Source organism: Staurois parvus, unplaced genomic scaffold (assembly GCF_062004578.1).
Source record: "Staurois parvus isolate SC_StPar_1 unplaced genomic scaffold, SC_StPar_1.0 ptg000264l, whole genome shotgun sequence".
Classification (NCBI taxonomy): domain Eukaryota; kingdom Metazoa; phylum Chordata; class Amphibia; order Anura; family Ranidae; genus Staurois; species Staurois parvus.
This window is the reverse complement of record NW_028318060.1, coordinates 9788112-9807694: the sequence shown is the minus strand read 5'-3', so window position 1 is coordinate 9807694 and position 19583 is coordinate 9788112. Positions and strand designations below refer to the sequence as shown.

Here is a 19583-nt window from a genome sequence, read left to right as displayed (position 1 = left end):
GAATGATTTCAGTGTTCCATGCACTAGTCATCATCTCTGACTCACTAACACACACCCTGCCACGTTATTTGAAGAAAAGTTTGGTTCTGTCTTATTGCCTGACATTACACAGTGTATTGCTAACATTACACTGCACAAAGCAAATATATTCCGTCATCGTAAGTATAATTGTATCATCAATTGTATCCATTACTTAGTGTTTCTAATATGGCAGTATAGGTTCATATTCAACTGTAAATAATTATCCACCTCTAAAAATAATTTGAAGAAAGCACAATAAACACATTTGGACAACATAAGCAAGATTTTGCTTTGACAAACTTTTTATTTTAAGTGCCATAATACAAGCAGGTGCTACTTGTTGCTATTAATCTTTGGTTATTATACCATGTCACTGTATTTATAGTGCAGCATTTCTTTAATTATTGTGTAGTACCCTCCTAGTTTAGATAAGGGGAGATGGTGTTTAATTGTTAGTGAGGAAGGCTGAGTAGCAGCCTGGGTGTAATAGCCAGAAGGTCAAACTATTGTCAGGAGCTGAGAGGCTCTGCAGGCCAGCCCCTCTGGAATTTCCCCCTGCTCTAGGCCTTTGGAGGAAAGCCCTAGAGGCAGTGGGTGGATCTGAGGAGTGGCTGGTTTGCACTCTTGAGGGGTCCTAGTCAATCCCCAACAGGCTTTGCAAGGGGCATGGACACCCTTAAAAGTGTAAGAACCTGCTCATCTGCAGGAAAGTTTAGGTGGAAGTTAGTGAGAAAGATGTGAGGCTGAAAGCAGGAGGCTGCGAGGAGGCCCAGTGGGATGGAGCCTACCTACAGGTCTGGAGCTGAAAAGGAGAAAATCTCAGAGCTCACTGGCCTCCAGAGTGAGGACCACCTGTATGGCAGGGAAGGAGCGGCCCAGCAAAAAGGTCTGAAAGCAGCAACCAACCCTCCCCTGGTACAGGCGGACATGATCCATCACAGGTATGGGTCGCATTATATTCCTTATATATTCCTTTTGGGAACGCAGCAAGGGACATTTCTGGCATTGGCTTTCAGTGGTGACAGTACAGTACTGTTTTAATGAATAATTTATAGTGGAGGTTTACAATGTTAGTAACCATTAGGTGATTATATCCAGCCAGTGGATTCCTGTGGCAAGAATTTGCAGAATTCTGAGGTTGCAATCACCTGTGTATATGGACAGCTGCTACCACCTTTATTGCCTATACAAAGCAATGGCAGGCTAACAGTGGCCACTCAGATGTATATGTACATGGATCAATTTGCTGCAGCTAAGGACAGATGGTCACCTCAGGATACAGCTGTTTGTGTCCAGGGGAGATCATTTGTCCCTAACCCTAAGTGTATCTAATTGCTCCATGTGCAATTACATGCAAATAGCTGTGGTTGCTGACAGCCTGTCTATGCTTTGTATAGGCTGTAACTGTTCACATACACAGATCATTGCAACCACAGCAATTTGCAGTTTCTTGCCATAGGAATTCATTGGTTGGATGTAAGTCCTCGAGTGAATGAAGCCTTATGATTTTAAATTCATTCTGATTGGCTACTGTGGTTTACTGCACATGGTCATTACACATTTCACTACCTAAGTGCTTCATATAGAGGAATAAGGAAGGAGAGAGGGTGGGAGAGAGACCCTACCCATATGGAAGAAAAATATGTTTGAAATATATTTTAAAAATATTCTTCCCAAATATATTGACATATATGAAATGCATGTTGAAATGCGTTTTATATATTACAAAATATATGAAAACTATTTTTAAAAATATATTTTTTTAAAATATATTCTTCAGATTTCTTGCAACATATAAAAAAGTCATTTTAACATATATTTTTACATATATCTATAAATGCATTCCAAAAATGTAGATTTGTATTTTTAAAGACATACTGAAATACATTTGAAATGTATTTTTCATATATATATATATATATTATAAAAATATATTTTGAAACATGTTGAATATGGCCAAAATTGTAGCATTTCAGATATATGTCAATATATTTGGGGAGAATATTTTAAAAATATATTTCAAATATATTTTTCTTCTATGTGGGTAGGTATTATTTATTTATTTGTTTATTCATTTATGTATTTGTTTACTATTTATCAGTAATAAAGTTAGGGACTTAAGAGTTTTGAATGTACAGTATGTTCAGTTTAAATAGGTGGAAAATATGGGAGTTTTCTAAATGACACTTACTTCATACGTTTTTGTAACCTCATATGAAATCCCATAAGAATATGCTGGTACTAAAGATATTGTTACATTGCCTGCCACTGGCTTTCCATATGCATACCTAGTATAAAAACAAACAAGTAGTCACAGTAGGCTTGTTATTTCATGTGATGTGCTTAAGTGGTTTATTTTTGCATTTTTATGGAGAAGACTGCAAAAAGCAGTCAGAAAGGCATAATCCAGGCATAATCTTTATTGCATACTTACTGAACATTGCTCCAGCTTGGCACAATGTAAGTATGCACTGAGGGAATGCTGGGAATGCTGGGGAAGCTGACAATCACTGTAATAATGGCTGCAATCTTCCAGATCTTGTGTAAGTGGATTTCTTCTCTGCACACTGACCACAGGGGATTGTTCCCTTGGCACTGCCACCATTCACAAAAAGCCTTGTATTTTGTCAGTGAATGCAAGTTCTCTTTGATTGGATGAGCTGGATATTGTGACATCACCACCCATCTTCTCCACCTAATCCAATCAGAGTATACCTTGTATTCATTAGTTTTGGGTTTAGATATGCTTTTAGGTGTAGAAAGACTGCTAACTTCTGAGTTATTCATTTACTGAGTGGTTGTTTTGCCTCCCCGATGTTCTGGTCTTTGCATTCCTCACTACATTGGACTGCATATACAAGGTTACTTCACGTGTGTTTGTGTGCTCAGTCTTTTGGAAGTACAAGCATCTGTATCAGTGTGTTTTTTATATTCATGCATTCTGTGTGTTTAAAAGTGTTCCCCTCCATTCAGTGACCTTCCAGCTCACAGAAATAATTATCCATACTTGACAAGGTAGAAGACAGCCCAAATTGTCAGCTTGTGTTGCAGCAGACTTCACTTTATACCACTGCACATACAGTAAGCTCATTTACCAAGTGCAAAGCAATAACTCATCTTTCAACGTGTCCTTAAAGTGTTACTAAACCCACAACAGTAAAATCAGTCTGTATATGCAGTAAAGCATGCTTGTTATACTCACTGTAGAACCTAAGGGGATAATCCACTGCATTATGTAAAAAGGCTGTTTGATCCTGACTTCTCTGCTCCTCCTCTTGTTCAAATGTCCATGGTGACAACACAGACTGAACCCATAGCCCTTTGCACATGCTCAGTTTGGTATGTATTGCTAGAGAGGTTTAATTTTCTTGTGAGAGTGCATGGGATCAGCACAGGGCCAATCAGCACTGTCCAGAGGTCAGGGGTTTTGCATCCTCCTACAGCAGAAAGAAAACTCCTCCTACAAGCTTTAACCAGTGCTCTACTTAAGTCACAAGACTGCTCTAAATGCTGATGAGAAACGGCATTTAGCAGTTTATATTTACTAAAACTAATTGCATTTCCATGTCCTGTATACTGTGGGAAACCAGATATAGTTAATGCAGGGTCCTGGGTTTAGTAACACTTTAAGAAACGGAAGTTGGCAAACATAAAGCAATGTATAATCATAGCTGTAATTACTTACTTTGCAGTGATTGTTCCGGAAATACCTGGTTGTTTGGGGTCAATATAAATGGTAGGAACCTTCATTGTGACAACAAATTTTGGCAAAACTGAAAAAAAATAGAAATTAAGTGAGATATCGTTGAAAAACATTTAAGAAAGACAAACAGCCAGGAGAGTGGGCGTCTCTAGAAGTTTCTTTAGGCACATTAAAGTACATCTGTCATGAGAGAAGTAGGGGGCTGCAATTGCCAGTCTCCTTTAGAAAATTCTAGCTGCCTGGCTGTGTTTGGCTTCAATACGTTTGAGTCAGAGATCAGGAAAATAAGCATGCTATAAAAGAGTGCCACAAATATTAGAATTCTGTATCAACATAAATGTTCTACATCAGCAACTTAGAAAGACTTGAAGCCAAAAGATCATCATGATGGCCACGCAGAGATGAACATTCTCAAAAGAAAGCATAGTAATAGCAATGTCTATAGTTCTTTCAAGACTGGCGTGTTCTTTTTTTTTTACAAAATATTAATGAAACATTAACAGCAACACTATCTATTTTCAACTACAATATCATCACAAGAGCATTGATGTCTTCTCCCCTCTTTTTCCTTGTATTTAAAAAGCACAAAACACTATAAAAAATACTGAGTTCCTTGTGTGGGGTAACGTCAATGTCATTTCTGGTGAGATATTAATAGACGAAAGGTGGACACATAGAATGAGATTATATTGTTTTGTGAAAAAACATGACTATGTGGTGTTAAGAATTCCAGGGAAAATTTTGTGGGTGACAACATTGGCTGCTAGTGTCTCAGCTTTCCATTGTAATAGAGTGCCCATTTACTGACCATGCTGAGATGCAGGCACAGCTCCCTAAAGCCCTGTACAATAGATACCGGCCCATGTGTATGGGTCCTCTGATCTCTCGGCCAACTTCTGTCAAACGAGTTTGATGGAAAAGCAGCAGCCGATCAGCATTGGATCAGCACTCTCAACCAATGGATGCGACCATTAACCAGTGTATTCTGGCGGAGAGACCACTGTACTAAAATTGCATTGTTAGTACAGTGACCTCCTCCTGAGCTCCTCAGTTTTTTATAAAACTTACGGTGTGTACCAAGCTTTAAACTCCCTTATCCCCAACTTCATGGACACACTCATTAAAGATGTGTTTCTCAGCTTACCTCCCTCCAGCAGCTCAGAGGGGCCACACCTCATAAGGTTGTGGTAACTGGGCAAGTAAACTGCAGACAGATGAGAGGCTCTCAACTGTGAGATCTGACATGCAGTCAGCTGGGCAGGAGCCTAATATTACACAGCTTTTCTAAAAGGCCCAGGCTCTGTGGGGAATCCACCTCAACTGCTAGCAGAATACTGCTGTTTCAGTGGGTGAACTGTTTTACTTAGGTAGTAATTATCAGCCTGACTTTTTGTTGTTATAGAGTCTTATAGAGATTATGTTATGCAACCGCATTACCCTGATTAACATTGCTGTGAAGAGTCCATGTTTGTAGAGCTTTCAAAAGTTCATGGCTTTCTTTATTCTGCATGTTTTTGCCATCCTGGTCCTGTTTTGCTTTATTGCGTCTACCTTTTTGCACCTGTTCAGTAAACTGCCTGACCATTCAGCTGATCACAGGTCTGCGACTAAAAAGCTGTTTGATTATTTTCATCTAATTTCCTTGTATTTTGGTGTGCTGAAAACAAATAAAATATTGAAAAAACTCCTAGACGTCATGATTTGCCACAAAATGCAAAATTGTCTTCAAATTTATCAAATTTTTAAAATTTTTGGTATTTTTTTTATATTATGGATTTTTAACCAAATGTAAAGTCCAAATTACTATTAATTAATTCACATAAGTGCATTTAAGATATAAAATGCCAAAAAACCTTACAGGGGTTGTCCAAGTTATGTAAAAAAAATATAGCGCTGTAAATCTGATGGTCCGCAATATATACATAAGCTAAGCAAGTTTTAGGGAAAAAAATTCTATTTCCTCATTTCCCTAGTTCTTTTCTAGCCCTTTGTTGTTATTTGCAGGTAAACAATCTCTGACTACATGTCTGACTACTGGGATACTCAGCAGCATGCTGTATGTGTAAGCCTCAGCCCTGAGTCTGTGCTTCTAATGGTAGGAGGGGTTAATCTTTCCTGAAGAATCCAGTGGGTGGGATACCAAATACCCTTGTTTTCTGTGGCTATGGGACGGTTGAGACCGACAAGATCACTGGACCAAGAAGAGTTGGCAGCCGAGGGTGCTAACAGTCGGTGAAAAAAATGTCCTCCGAGAAACTTTGGTACCTTTCCATAAAGTTCTTCTACCACCTCTCCACATAAAATTGGGATTGATGAACCAATTCGTAAAATCACTTCCAAGAGATGGAGAATGCTTCAAATACTTGGTCACCAAGTTTCCAGGCCTGTCGGAGGCAAAATTGAAGGAAGGTGTGTTCGTCAGACCAGACATTAGAAGGCTTATAGTTGATCAAGAGTTTGTCAATACCATGACGGATCCTTAAAAAGAAGGGTGGATTGCATTTAAAGAAGTCGTACAGAAAATTTTAGGCAATAACAGAGATCCTCACTACAAAAAGATCGTCGGAAGAATGCTGAAAGCATTTCAAGCTTTAGGTTGCCTGATGAGTTTGAGTGCATTTCCTCCAGTCCCACCTTGACTACTTTCCTGAAAATTTGGGAGCTGTGAGTGAGGAACAAGGTGAACGATTCCACCAAGACATTAAAGAGATGGAAAGGAGATACCAGGGAAAATGGAGCATTACAATGATGGCAGACTACTGTTGGATGCTTCAGAGAGACATTCCAGATGCTACTCACAAGCGTAAATGCACCAAGAGGAGCCTCACAGGGAAGAAGAATCGAGTTTAGTGTGTGTAGGTGAGCTCATTTCAGTTCAAAAAAGGATTTTCATGAAAAAATTGTAATAAAACTTTAATTTTATAAGTCTATTTCCATTTATTTTGAGGTATTGCCTTATTTAACATAGTTACTTAAATTGTCAGGAAACGTGATGTCCTATGACAAAATGTAGGTAATTTTCAGATTCAGTGCACCAAAAAACATAAAGATTATGTGGAATAACCAAAACAGCTCTTGAAAAAAATGTTTTTGCAGACCTGTGTTATCCATTCTATTAAACTTTTCTTTCCTTCCTCTAACTGGCTCATCACTAAGATGTCTTATTAGCTAATAGAAATGTGCTGGTGACAGGTAAGGGCAAGCAGGTTTCATCATTTTTTATTCTGCATTTTCTTGAGCACCCAGTAGTTTCTCCTGCCATCCCCTACATCGCCACAGCTACAGAGACGACATGGAGTTCAGCAGGAAGAGCCACTAAGTGTGCAAGAAACATAGGAGAATAACATTTCCACATTATTCATTTGCAGGGAGACATTTATGAAATTTATTTTTGACATGACAAGATAATACTTTTTTTCCCTCAGTTGATAACAATTGCTAACAAATGGATCTTAAATTGTATTACTAATATAAATTGGTGATACAGTTGGCAGAATAATTAACCCACCTCCTTCTTCGACAACAAAGTACTCAATATTTGAAGAGTTCTAAAAAAGAATTAAAAAGTTTAATTTTAGATGATTAATAATCATTGGCATAGTTGTGCAAATGACAAAAGAAGCAGAATTTAATCAGCTTACTTAAATGAAACCTATAATTTTCCCAGAAGCCTCACTGTTGACAAATTACAGCTCATGAATTTTATTTTGACTATGGTTAGTACTGTGCAAAATTTACAGGAATATGTAAATTTTAATCTCCAGAGGCCAGAACTGCAACTATATTATACATCCAGAAACATTCAGATCCCCAAGTAGTTCTGCTTCTCCATCAGTTAGTTTTGCTTCTCCACCAAATCCAGATCTTTTGTCTTAGCTTTATTTTTAATTTTTTTTAAATAAACATTTCTGTTTTTTTTAAATACTATACATTTGAACAGTTTTCATACCTTTGTTTCTACCTTAATTTTCCAAGAGCCAAGCACAGGAAATTTACCAAGCCCCAGTTCCAGAGACACTACTCCCAAGTAAAGTTGGAGATTCAACCACTGATGAATAATATTTTCCTGTGCATCCTGCAGAAAAATAAAAATACAACTCTATGTAATAACATAAGGGGCGCACTCAAAATAGTTATCAATGCCTATAATTTAGGAAGCATAAACATCAGCTAAATCAGTGTATAGTATTCAAGCTGTAATCATTATGTACAGTACCTTTACTTGTATATACAACAAAAACCTGTAAGCATACTTCAATCGATTCTTTTTTTTTTAATTATTTTTTTTTTGGAAAAAGAGGATCTTTTTTTTGCCATTATTGAAAATTCCATAATATGAAAACATTAGAACAATACTTAATTCATAAAAACTCATACATTGAATGGTTTAATAGTCCACCCCCAATAGTGATATATTGCCCATGGATAGATACTGGTATTTCGGATCTGCCCTGGGTGATAAGGTTTTGCTGGAAATCATGGAAACACACTCCTTAAAGTGTATGTCCAGCCCAAACATTTTCTTAGTTATCATTACAGTTGGTAATTAAATAACCTGTGTCAGGTTTTTACTGCTATCCATTAGACAGCTTTCCCCTCACTTTCCATCTTGCTGCCATAGGAGTGGGGAAAGGCTAGAACCCTTGCTCAAATTTTTTTTTGTCTGTGTCCCTGTTGCAGATTTTCCCTTTAAAAATCTCTTGGCTGTATACAACAGCATCTTTCACTTTGGTGTTTGTACATTATTGTACATGTTGCTCATCCTATTTCATCTCCAGGACTTTTACCTCTTTTTTTTAGAAACTATTTTTACTATATTAGAAAACATTAACTGTAATCATAGGAATCTAACTTGTATTGAGTCTTTCATTTAATATTTTGTGTGCACCCTGAGTTGGCTTAAAGACAGAATCTGGGAGCACAACCTTAGCATAAATCTCCCAGCTCACACATATTTGAAAAGTAGTCAATTAGATTGTAAGCTCTCACAAGCATTGCCCCCCCCCCCCAACCCTCTTGTATCAAATTCTATAGTCATTTTTATATTGTAAAGAGCTGCACAGTTGGCACTATATAAATTCCGAATAATAATAAAAAAGTGAAGCACTTTAATTTGTGAAAAGAAAGAAACTCCCTCTAATTCCAACTTTCAGGGTATAGGATATGTCTCTCTACTCTTTATCCACAAGGTGGCAATATTCATATATTGTTTTATTTAGGAAACTCTGAATGTTCAGACCCATTCTGCCAAAGGATTGCATTTTAAATATCTAGGAATATCAAACATCAATGGAAAGCTTATATTCCTTGTGACAATGTTACCCGCCCCACTCTTTGCATTCACTCAGTGTTATTACCATTTTGGTTGAGTTTATATTTATCAATGTTCAAATGTTAACTATGGTCTATTGGTGAGCTGTTATGTTTGTGTATTTTTTATGATTTCTTTTTCTGCATGTTCTGCGTGTAAGTTTTTGTTTCATCACATATGAATCCTGTTATTTTTTAACTATAACTAAAGCAAAACTTTTCTTTTTAGTTTTGGATAGAGTGGAGAGGGATTAGAACCATACTGGAACATGGCAAACGGCATCAAAACTGCACCGGAACTGCGTGTGGTGTGAACTGTAAGCAAAAATGTATCCGGAATGCATCCGGAATGCATCCGGAGTGTGTTTTTGTAGTGTGAACTGGCTCCTAGTACTTTTACTATTACACTCATAGCCACTTGATTACACTTGCCAGGGTGGACTGGTTTAACATGTCAATTGACTGTATTCTGTGACCATTTTACATTGTTATGCCCAGGGCTTTTTTTCTCAGAGAATAGGTGCAGGACAACCCTCCCCCCCAACCCCCCATCCACTTCCAAGCACTGTTCTTTGGTTCCACTCCCTACCCACCTCCCAGTATCGCTCCTTTTAGAGAATACAGAGCTAAGTATAATTTTGTATGGAATTTGTTAATGATAACAAGAAAAGCAGTAAAATAGATCCCCTGCAGCCAGCAACAATAGCCCCCCCCCCCCCAGCAAGAATGGACCCCACAGCAAAATAGCACTCCAGCAACAATAGACCCCAAGCAGCAACAACAGATCTCCCATCAGCAAGCAAAACTACACCCCTTCCTCAAAATCAGATCCCTTCCAGCAACAATGACCTCCCAGCAACAATAGACCACCATGAAAAAATAGATCCCCTCCAGTGACAATTGATCCCTCAGCAGTCAGCATTAATAGACCCTTCAGTACACCCCAGCATCCCTTGCCAATTACATATATTCAGTGGAGGTCCCGGAACTGCGTTCCTCCATGTTCCCGCTGAAAAAAAGCCCTGGTTATGCTCTTGATAACATTACCTTGTAATGGTGATAATCTTTGCGTTTCCTGCTACTGTCCTTGAACTGTACATTTCTGTATCTTTCCACCACCAAATATTTTGTACTGTATGTATACTTGTTTTTCTTAATCACAACTTCATAATACAGCACTCATTTTTGCCTGAGAACTGTGGTTTTGAAATCAGATTTAGAGCTCATTCACATTTGTGCAACTTGTCATGCAACTTTGGGGTCCAAAGTCGCATGACAAGTCACGCCCCATGTTTCCCAATAAACACCATTCATATCTGTGCAACTTCAAGTTGCAGCGACTTGAAAGTAGTTCCTGTACTACTTTGGTACGACTTTCATGCGACTTGAGGGCCATAGTCTTCAATGTAAACCCTGCAAAGTTGCAGGAAAGTCAAAACATACATTATTTGGTCACTATCTCTCTCTCTCTCTCTCTCTCTCACAATGTGAGTAATACCGAACAGAGGATAACAGAAGGTAAAGTGAAGGTATCAGAGATGAGACATTGCCTCAATTTTACCTTCTGTTATCCTCTGTTCAGTATCACTGACATCGTAAGAGATAGACAGTTCTTGAACCCAACACGGTATCCTGCATTTAACCACTTCCTGTTGAATGTCCTCAGATGGGAAGGGTGATATCTTGGTCATCGCCACAGCTGCAGCGCTGATTGAGATATCATTCTTTAGCCCCAGGGGTTCTACACAAGATAAATGTAATCCAGGTGGCTAACAAGATGCTGGATTACTTTTACAGGAGGTGGAAGGGGGTTCCACCCCCCATCTGCCACCGATGCCTTTACCTGGCTCTCCCATGCAATCAGGGAGCCCGGCATGGATGTGATCCTGGTGTAGGCAGACAGTGAGAGGAATGGATGATGTTCCTCCTATTGTGTGACATCAGAAACAGGAAGCGACAAGGATTTCATCACTTCCTGTTTCAGTTCTTTGTTTACCTGGCCGTTAGCAGCCAGTGAAGCAACCGATCAGACTGAACTGTGTCTGATCTGTTGCATTGGAAGCCAGAGGAGAGATTTGGGGTCTAATAGACTCCAGATCTCTCCATGAAGAGAACCTGTCATGTCCCATTCTATTACAAGGGATGCTGGTCATCCCTTGTAATAGCACCAACTTTGATAAAAAAAAAAATTAAAGGTACAGTGTTAACCTCTTTCCCTACCACCCTATAGTAGAAATACTGCTACAAGACGGCAGGGCTGCGCAAAGTCACGTACTTATACAGTGCGTGATTTGCATTTTCGGGTAGGGGGCATGCACGTGTGCGCACCACCATACCCGCACTGTCATTGGTGGCTACGGAGGTCAATCAAGGGGTCCCGGACGAAGATTCTCCACTGGCACCCGGTGATTGCTGATTAACACTGACAGGGGAGAGACCTGTGTGTAAACAACACAGGTCTCTCTCCTGCCAGCAAGAACATGCTGCTGTGTATTTCTCTGCATTTAGCACTTTTCTGATATAAGAACACTTATCTTTAATATAGTATATATATATTTTTTTGTACATAGCACCTTTGAGATGAGTTATATTTAGCACCCCCTACAGAGTTTATATATATAATACCAGAGCCTGATCGCGATCCAGCAATGTACACGAGAGCAGCTGATCTCTCAGGTCTATGTCTCCTCAGTGGCTAGGAGACAGCAGCGAAACCATTGGCTCATGCGGCTGTCAATCACAGCCAGTGAGGAGGGAGTGGGGGTGGAGCCTAGCCCTCTTCTTTGTGTCTTATGGACACCAAGAGCGGAGTTCGGGAGAGAGCATGCATGAGTGCATCCTCCTCTTTAGCTCATCCCACCAATTTTTTGGTTGCTATCCTCAGTGTCAGCCCTCAAACATCTGCAGTGCTGTTGTGAAAACAGAAAAAAGGCACCAAATCACCCCAAGTGTTTCTGCAGTGTAAACGTCAATATGTGCAGCAATATTTTTCACAGCGTAATGACCATATGTGAAAAAATATGAAAGAACATCAGCCTCACTCAGCTTAGCTCCTTACTGTATTATTTAATGGTCAATAAGATGACTACATACAATGTCTCCACCTGAGAACCAACCTTCCTTCATGCAATTCACCACTCCTGGCTTGTTCACAAGGATAAGGGAAGTTCATATGTGCAATCTTTTGTGCAATAAACAAACAGTACTCTTTTCTTGTATCCTTAAATAAGGAAATGTATGAAGTGCTTAAATCAATCCACAGTGTGCAACTTTTATTTACCGGCAGTCTTTTATATTACATTCACATCAGTCCCTAACCCTCAAGGGGCGTACAATCTAAGGTCCCTAACTCACATTCATACATACACATACTAGGGACAATTTAGACAGGAGCCAATTAACCTACCAGAATGTCTTTGGAGTGTGGGAGGAAACCGGAGTACCCGGAGGTAACCCACGCAGGCACAGGGAAAACATTCAAACTCCAGGCAGGAGGTGCCGTGGCTGGGATTAGTAGGTAAACCTGTCTATTGCAATAGAGTTTATATACAGCCCCTGTTATTTTACTTATTCATTCTGGTCATTCTGGACTCATTCTGCTCTGGGATTCCATAGTTAGTTTTAGCTTAGAGCTCAATAGCCAGCATAGGCTAGAGCCAGGTTGGGCATGTGCTGGCCACTTCAGGAGTTAGAGGTCTGGTTGCATGACAGATTAGAAACTACTAGGAACTGAGAGTCAGATAAGATAGGTGACTCTGAGTTCCAGTGCCACACCACAGTTTCTGCCTGGTTGGACAACAGTTGGAGGATCTCCCCATCATCGTTGCTCTTGTCTTCAGGTCTCTGACACAATAATGGACACCACAATGCTATCATCTTCAGGGGCCCCTGTCACTGTCTTTTGCTGCAAATTCATCCTTATTAACGATTATACGGGAGTTCTTTATACAGTATATATGTATAAAAGTGAGGAAGCTTTTTGAAGACCCTTCGGGGTTTATTTACTAAACCTGGAGAGTACAAAGTCAGGCTCACTTCTGCATAGAAACCAATCAGCTTCCAGGTTTCATTGCCAAAGCTTAACTGAACAAGCTGAGGTTAGAAGCTGATTGGTTTCTATGCAGAAGGGAGTCTGACTTTGTACTCTCCAGGTTTAGTAAATAAACCCCTTCTTGTCTACCTGAATATACTGTCTGTGCACAATTCCACCAGGACTCCTATCGGGCCCTTTTCTTATATAAAGCTTGTATTATTTTCATACTGGTGTGCATCTATATACTTACGTTCTATGATATACTGTATGCTGTCCAATGTACAGAATATCAAGCACCACATCCTCAATTTTTCATACAAAAAACTCAAAAGGAAGGCACTGTGGACTGTTATTGGTGCTTAAGGACCAACAGGCTAAAATTATTTTACAAACTTTATTCACATAAGTTTAGTCAGATAAAAACACAAATAAAATGCACAATATAAAAATCCCTATATGCTCACTCTTTGTTGTAGAGGACAATATATCTATATGTTTTTTTTTACTAGTATTTTCTATAGTAAAAACTCATTAAACCAAAATCCCTTTACGACGTGTAGGACTACCCTGAATACTGTCAGTATCATACACAGCATGTAATCACCCAATGTATGTAAGGGATCCTCATTCAGCTTTCTAATGCTGCTACAGTTCATGCCGTAAACCACTTACCCCTGGTTCATATATATGCATCCATGCAGGCCACGTTTTGTGCGGGCACTGGAGCCCATTCATCTGAATGGACTCCCGTGCCCCGTGACATGCAGGGAAGAAGTCCCTGCACTTCTTCTGAAAACGCAGCCTGCACGGGAACCTTGATTCCCAGTACAGTTATGTTTTCCAGTTAGAACTAATGGCACCTGCCCGCGGGTCTGCATTTCTCTGTGTGGCTGGTGCGGCTGCGGCATCACCCGCACGTATGTGAACTAAGCCTTAGACGCAATAGAAAAGGGAATGAGGTCCCCCCATACACTGGGAGATTACATTACATTACAGTCCATAGTGTCTTTTCTTTGGGGTTTTTGTTTTAATGTTACAGTACATGCTGGTTGCAGTAGTTCATATGCTCCCAATTACTTTGTTTAGATTACTGGTTATTTCCTAGGAAAGGAATCTTCTCTCTTCACTGAGGTCCAGTCCTGGGTCTAGGCACTTCCAACTGTATTATCAAACCCAATCTTCCACTAAACGAAAGTTCTTGTTCTCTCATTTAGCTATGGGTTTACCGCAATATCCTGTTTGGGGAGGGACATTTATCATAACCCCCCCCCCCCAAAATAGGGCTACATTAATGATCTCTGATCTGGTGCCTGTGCCAAGTGAACAACCTCCCGTGTTAATGCAACAGGCCAGCCACTGAGCACAGGTCCCTTAAGTTAGTGGACATCACTGTAGTAGTGGTGTCTACTAGTGACTTCCATCTTCCAGGAGGATCAGCCAAGTACAGTATACTTACATTTGTCCAATCTGAATTGGACCAATGTAACTATATAAAGATATCAATTCCTAGAATTCTTCTTTAAAAAGAAGTGAGGACTTTTTTTTCCCATGTATACTTTCCTAGGTGAATGCAGCATCTGTCCAATGCTGCATCTGTCCCCTTGCCAGCTCTAAGTGTGAGAACTCAGCAATCACATGACCGCTGATCGCTGAGTTCTCACAGCTGCTCTGAGCAGAGAGCGGTGACTGTCAGTCCCCACTGTCTGCTCGGCCCCCCAGTGCTCTCTAGAGTGCTGGGCTATGGAGGGGGAGGGAGCTGGTGGCTCAGGGTCTTAGTGGCTCGCTGAGAGGCTGAGCCAGGTGGCGCTCCAGACTCTGGGCTGGATCACAACTTTGTAGCCTGGGCCAGCTGAGTGACGTCAGCCAACAAAACGGATGCAGAACGAACTGCACTCCTGTGATCCACAGGAGAAGTACAGCCAAAAAGAGCTTTGGCTGTATTTCTCATTAAAGTAACTATCCATATTTGTATGCTGGAGCCGAAGACCATTATGTAAAATTAAAGAAGGCAGTGATTGAAAGATGTATTCTAAAAATAAGAATCCCAGTGAGGTACAGTTTCTATTCTAATGAAAAGATATTTGTAGTTAAAGGGTTTATTTTAACATACTTATATATTCTTACCTGAAAGAGGGTAATCTGTAAATAGAAACTTACCATTATAATAATATCAACTTGTCCATTATATGGACGTAGGTCATAATCCACTGCCACAACACGAAATTTAACTGTTTCTCCTGGTCTGTAAGTCATTTTGTTTGTCTGTGTGAAGACTGAAATGCTCCTCCGTATCAACTCCAACATATTTTCATAGTAGAAAAGCAGCTGATCCTCGTGTGTTCCTTGCACAATCACGTTATAATAATGTGATGCTGTGTGATTTGTTAGCTGAAAAAAACATAAAATGACTCCTCTCATAAAGGGTAAAAATATCCTTATAACAAATCCCACTGTGTGTATACTGTAGATAGATAGGTAGATAGATAGATAGATAGATAGATAGATAGATAGATAGATAGATAGACAGATAGATAGTAAAAAAAAATAGTGTCTACTCTGACTAAATTCCTGATTATGTATGTATTCCTTAGGCTAACCTGACAACCACAATACAAGTTGTCAATTCAAAAGGTTCACAGAAATCCCTGATATGGGAAGCAAAAGAGTTATGCCAGAGGATCAGAATGCTGGGTGGAGACAGCTTTAATTCTATCTGCAGCAGTTTTGAGCATTGCCAGCAAGTAAAGTAAACTTCTCTGGGCCCCATCAATTCAACAAAAGGGCCCAGGAGGCGGGAACAAAGAGGGGAATTTTTCTTTTTTTTTGGGGGGGGGGGCAGATGAACACATGTAGGTGGAGCAATTCCGACAATTGGATGATAGCTCTGACTCCTGGCCGTCCTAGCAGAGCAATATAGAATTAAGTTAGAAGTCAGCTACATAAATGTGAATGTCGCACTCTGCATTAGTTACTACCAACCTCCGAACTCTGCATTACCTACTACTGACGTCTGAACCCTATGTTACTTGTTCCTGACATTACTTACTACTGACTTCCAAACTTTGCATTACTTACTACTGACCATTATACTGTGCATTAATTACTACTGACCCCTAAACTGTGCATTACTTATTACTGACCTTCGAACTGTGCATTACTTACTACTTACCTCCGTACTCTGCATTACTTACTACTAAACTCTGAACTCTACATTACTTACTACTGACCTCTGAACTCTGCATTACTTATTACGGACCTCCGAACTCTGCAATACCTACTACTGAACTCTGAACTCTGAATTACCAACCGCCAAACTCTGTGTTATATACTAAATACTTCTAAACCCTATGTTACTTGTTCCTGATCTCTGTATTGTGCATTGCTTACTAGTGACCTCTGAACTCTGCATTATTTACTTATGACCTCCAAACTCTGCATTATATACTAAATTCTTCTGAACTCTGTTACTTGTACCTGTACTGTGAATTACTTACTACTGACTCATGTACTGTGCATTACTTACTAGTGTAACACCCTGCTATTATTCAGACTGCAGAATGTTAAAAGAGACACAAGGTGGCAGTGTCGTGCAACTCAGTGACACACTCTCTGAAAAAAGCTTTATGGAAGCAAAAAGGAAGCAGCCAGAAAAAGGAAGCAAAGAAAAAGCAGCTGACCACTGGCATTGCCAAAGAATCTGGAGAACCACCCTGTCAGCGACCTGGAATGCTGCAGTCAGGAATGAACTCTACAGGAGGAACTGCAGTATCGCTGGGGACCCTTATCTCCAGTGAAACCACCAGTGACTGGGATGATCAGGTGAGAGAGTCCCAATCTCCAGCCAATTAAGTTGTTACTGACATTCACTTGCATCAGCCATTCTCTAGTCACTGACATTGTTGACAAGTTACACAAGTTGAGGCCTAGTTAACCTGGTCTATTAGCAAACACATCTTTAGTATAATCCAGTCATCAGACCCTACTGCAGTGTCCGCCCTCTGCAGGCCAAGCTACACCACTGTTTCCCCTGCAATTGATTTACTTTTATCAAGGGACACTTATCATTGTGGCTATTTGCTATAGTGGCCAGTGTTTAAAGCTCCTGCTTAAAACCTGCATCTCTTTTGGTGCCATAAATTGGCACTGCTCAAGTTAAATACCATTTAAAGGGATAGTACTTGTGCTTGCATAAATCCTTTTGAGGAATTTCCACCTCTTACAACCAAGGAGATCTGAATTATTGTAGTACACCAACAAGGACGCAGAAGATCTTCCACTGCAGTTAAAGTGACATTATCTTTATCAATTAAAGAGCACTTTCCTCACTTCACACTTGAACTTTTTCATCAGCTTCTGAGGGCCCAAAGTGAGCTAGCCTTGCTTTTTAATAGTTTTCCTTTGCTCACTGGGGACGAAAACATCCCATAGTTGAGGTCTTTGGTTAAATTCTGAATTGTATGACATTCAGAACTGACTGAGATTTTTGTTATGTGTGCTGACCTTTACTTAAAGTTACTAAGAGTGATAACTGTTATTATCTATTATAAAGTTGTGCTGCTTTGCTCATACTTGACTCTAATATAAACAAAGTATCAGTTCACTCTAACCTGTGTGTGAGTCTATTTTCTGGTAATATTGAGTGAGTTTACTCTGGCCAGAAGTCTACGGTAGTGTCAGCAGGGGTTGGACTTTGAGAGTGGGGCCAACAGTGACAGGGAGCCCAAAAAAAACTCAGGGACCCTTAAGGGATAGTGACCTCTAAATCCTGCATTACTTGCTACTGACTTCCAAACTCTCATTACTTGGCACTGTCCTTTATACTCAGCATTATCTACTAATGAACTTTGAACTCTGCATCACTTACTATTGACCTCCAAACTCTGCATTGCATACTAAATACTTCTAAACACTATGTTACTTGTTCCTGACTTCTATACTGTGCATTACTTACTACTGACATCTGAACTTTGCATTACTTACTATGGACCAATATACTGTGCGTTACTTACTACCAACCTCCAAACTCTGCAATACTTACTTATGACCTCCAAACTCTGTGATACAGACTAAATACTTCTGAATCTGATACTTGTTCCTGACCTCTGTACTGTGCATTACTTACTACTGACCTCTGTACTGTGCATTTCTTACTACTGACCCTTCTATGTGTGGATTACTTACTACTGACCCTTCTATGTGTGCATTACTTACTATTGACCCATGTACTGTGCATTACTTACTACTGACCCCTGTACTGTGCTTTACTACTGGCCTCTGCATTCAGTGTTACTTAATATTGACCTTTGAACTCTGTAATTTGTTCCTTATCCATGCATTCTACTTTACTTACTACTGACCCCTGTACTCTGCAATACTTACTACTGACTTCTGAACTCTGAACTTTATGCTACATATTACTGACCTCTGAATTCTGCATTAAATATTACTAAACTGTGCAATACATATTAATGACCCCTTAACTTTTCCTTACTTACTGCCAAACTCTGCATTACATATCACTGACCTCTGAACACCCCCTTTCTTACTTCCGAACTCTGAATCACATATCCCTGAGCTCTGAACTCCTCAACCCTTTCTTACTTTACAGTGAGGCCTTGCTAGGTTATGTCTGTAAGCATGCTGCATCCTGATTTACTTTGATCACCCCCATGTTCCTGAGGTTTTAGGTGTAATCCCATTGATTTCTATTAGACTATGCTTTTTCTTGAAAGCACATCAAAGTCCCACATGCTGCACCTTTGATATACTTTTAGAAAACATATTGTCTAATAGAAGTCAATAGGATCACACCTAAAACCATGTGTAAACTTCAGCATACTGGTGTGAACCCTCCTGTTGCACATGAACGTGCGTAAATACGTGGCAAATTGAGCAATTTTTATGCAGCACTTGGCAGAAATATCTCGCAGAAATTGCATATTTTTATATGCCATGTGCATATGGCCTTACAGAGCTAGGATCTGGGTTACTGGTGGAGATGGAAAAATGCCAGGAATATACGGAATAATAGGAGGCCATGGAGATTCCTGATCCCTGCATTCTATGCATTATACATACCCCCCCTTGAAATCTGTATTACTTCCAATCCCTGTAGCCCTTATTCAGGCTCATGTTTTAAGCCTCTCCCAATTTAAGCTCAAATTTACCACACCCACAATTCATTGTAGTACATCATCTCATTCTTCTCTCCTGGGTGACTGCCAGTTAGGCTCTACTGGGCCCCCTAATTTCTAACAGCGGCCCTGCCTGCAGCTCTCACGATGGGGAGTTTTCATTCCCAGAATTTTTTATGCTTCTCACTGGTTATGTGCATGAGGCCTTGATGGACATAAAAACTGAAGGCTTTATAGTTTCCTTTTTTACTTTAGGAAGCATTTACTTACTTTAGGAAGTATCAGCATTCCAATAGAATCTGAAAAAGAAAGAATAAAAGCACAAAAGTATATATAAAGTATACATGAAGGGTAGAATAACAGTATAGGTAATTCATAGGTA

At 39.8% G+C, this 19583-nt stretch overlaps 1 protein-coding gene across 1 annotated transcript in view; it reads right to left on the bottom strand.

The window, feature by feature from the left end:
* Positions 1-19583, bottom strand: part of LOC149459305 (CD109 antigen-like) — a 106412-nt gene that overhangs the window by 81701 nt on the left and 5128 nt on the right. The window contains exons 3-8 of the mRNA XM_089681385.1: positions 19472-19500; positions 15225-15455; positions 7674-7799; positions 7233-7272; positions 3707-3794; positions 2213-2309 (exon numbers count right to left, since the gene is read on the bottom strand). Coding sequence (XP_089537511.1) covers positions 2213-2309; positions 3707-3794; positions 7233-7272; positions 7674-7799; positions 15225-15455; positions 19472-19500 — 611 coding nt within the window. The remainder of the gene's footprint in view (positions 1-2212; positions 2310-3706; positions 3795-7232; positions 7273-7673; positions 7800-15224; positions 15456-19471; positions 19501-19583) is intronic.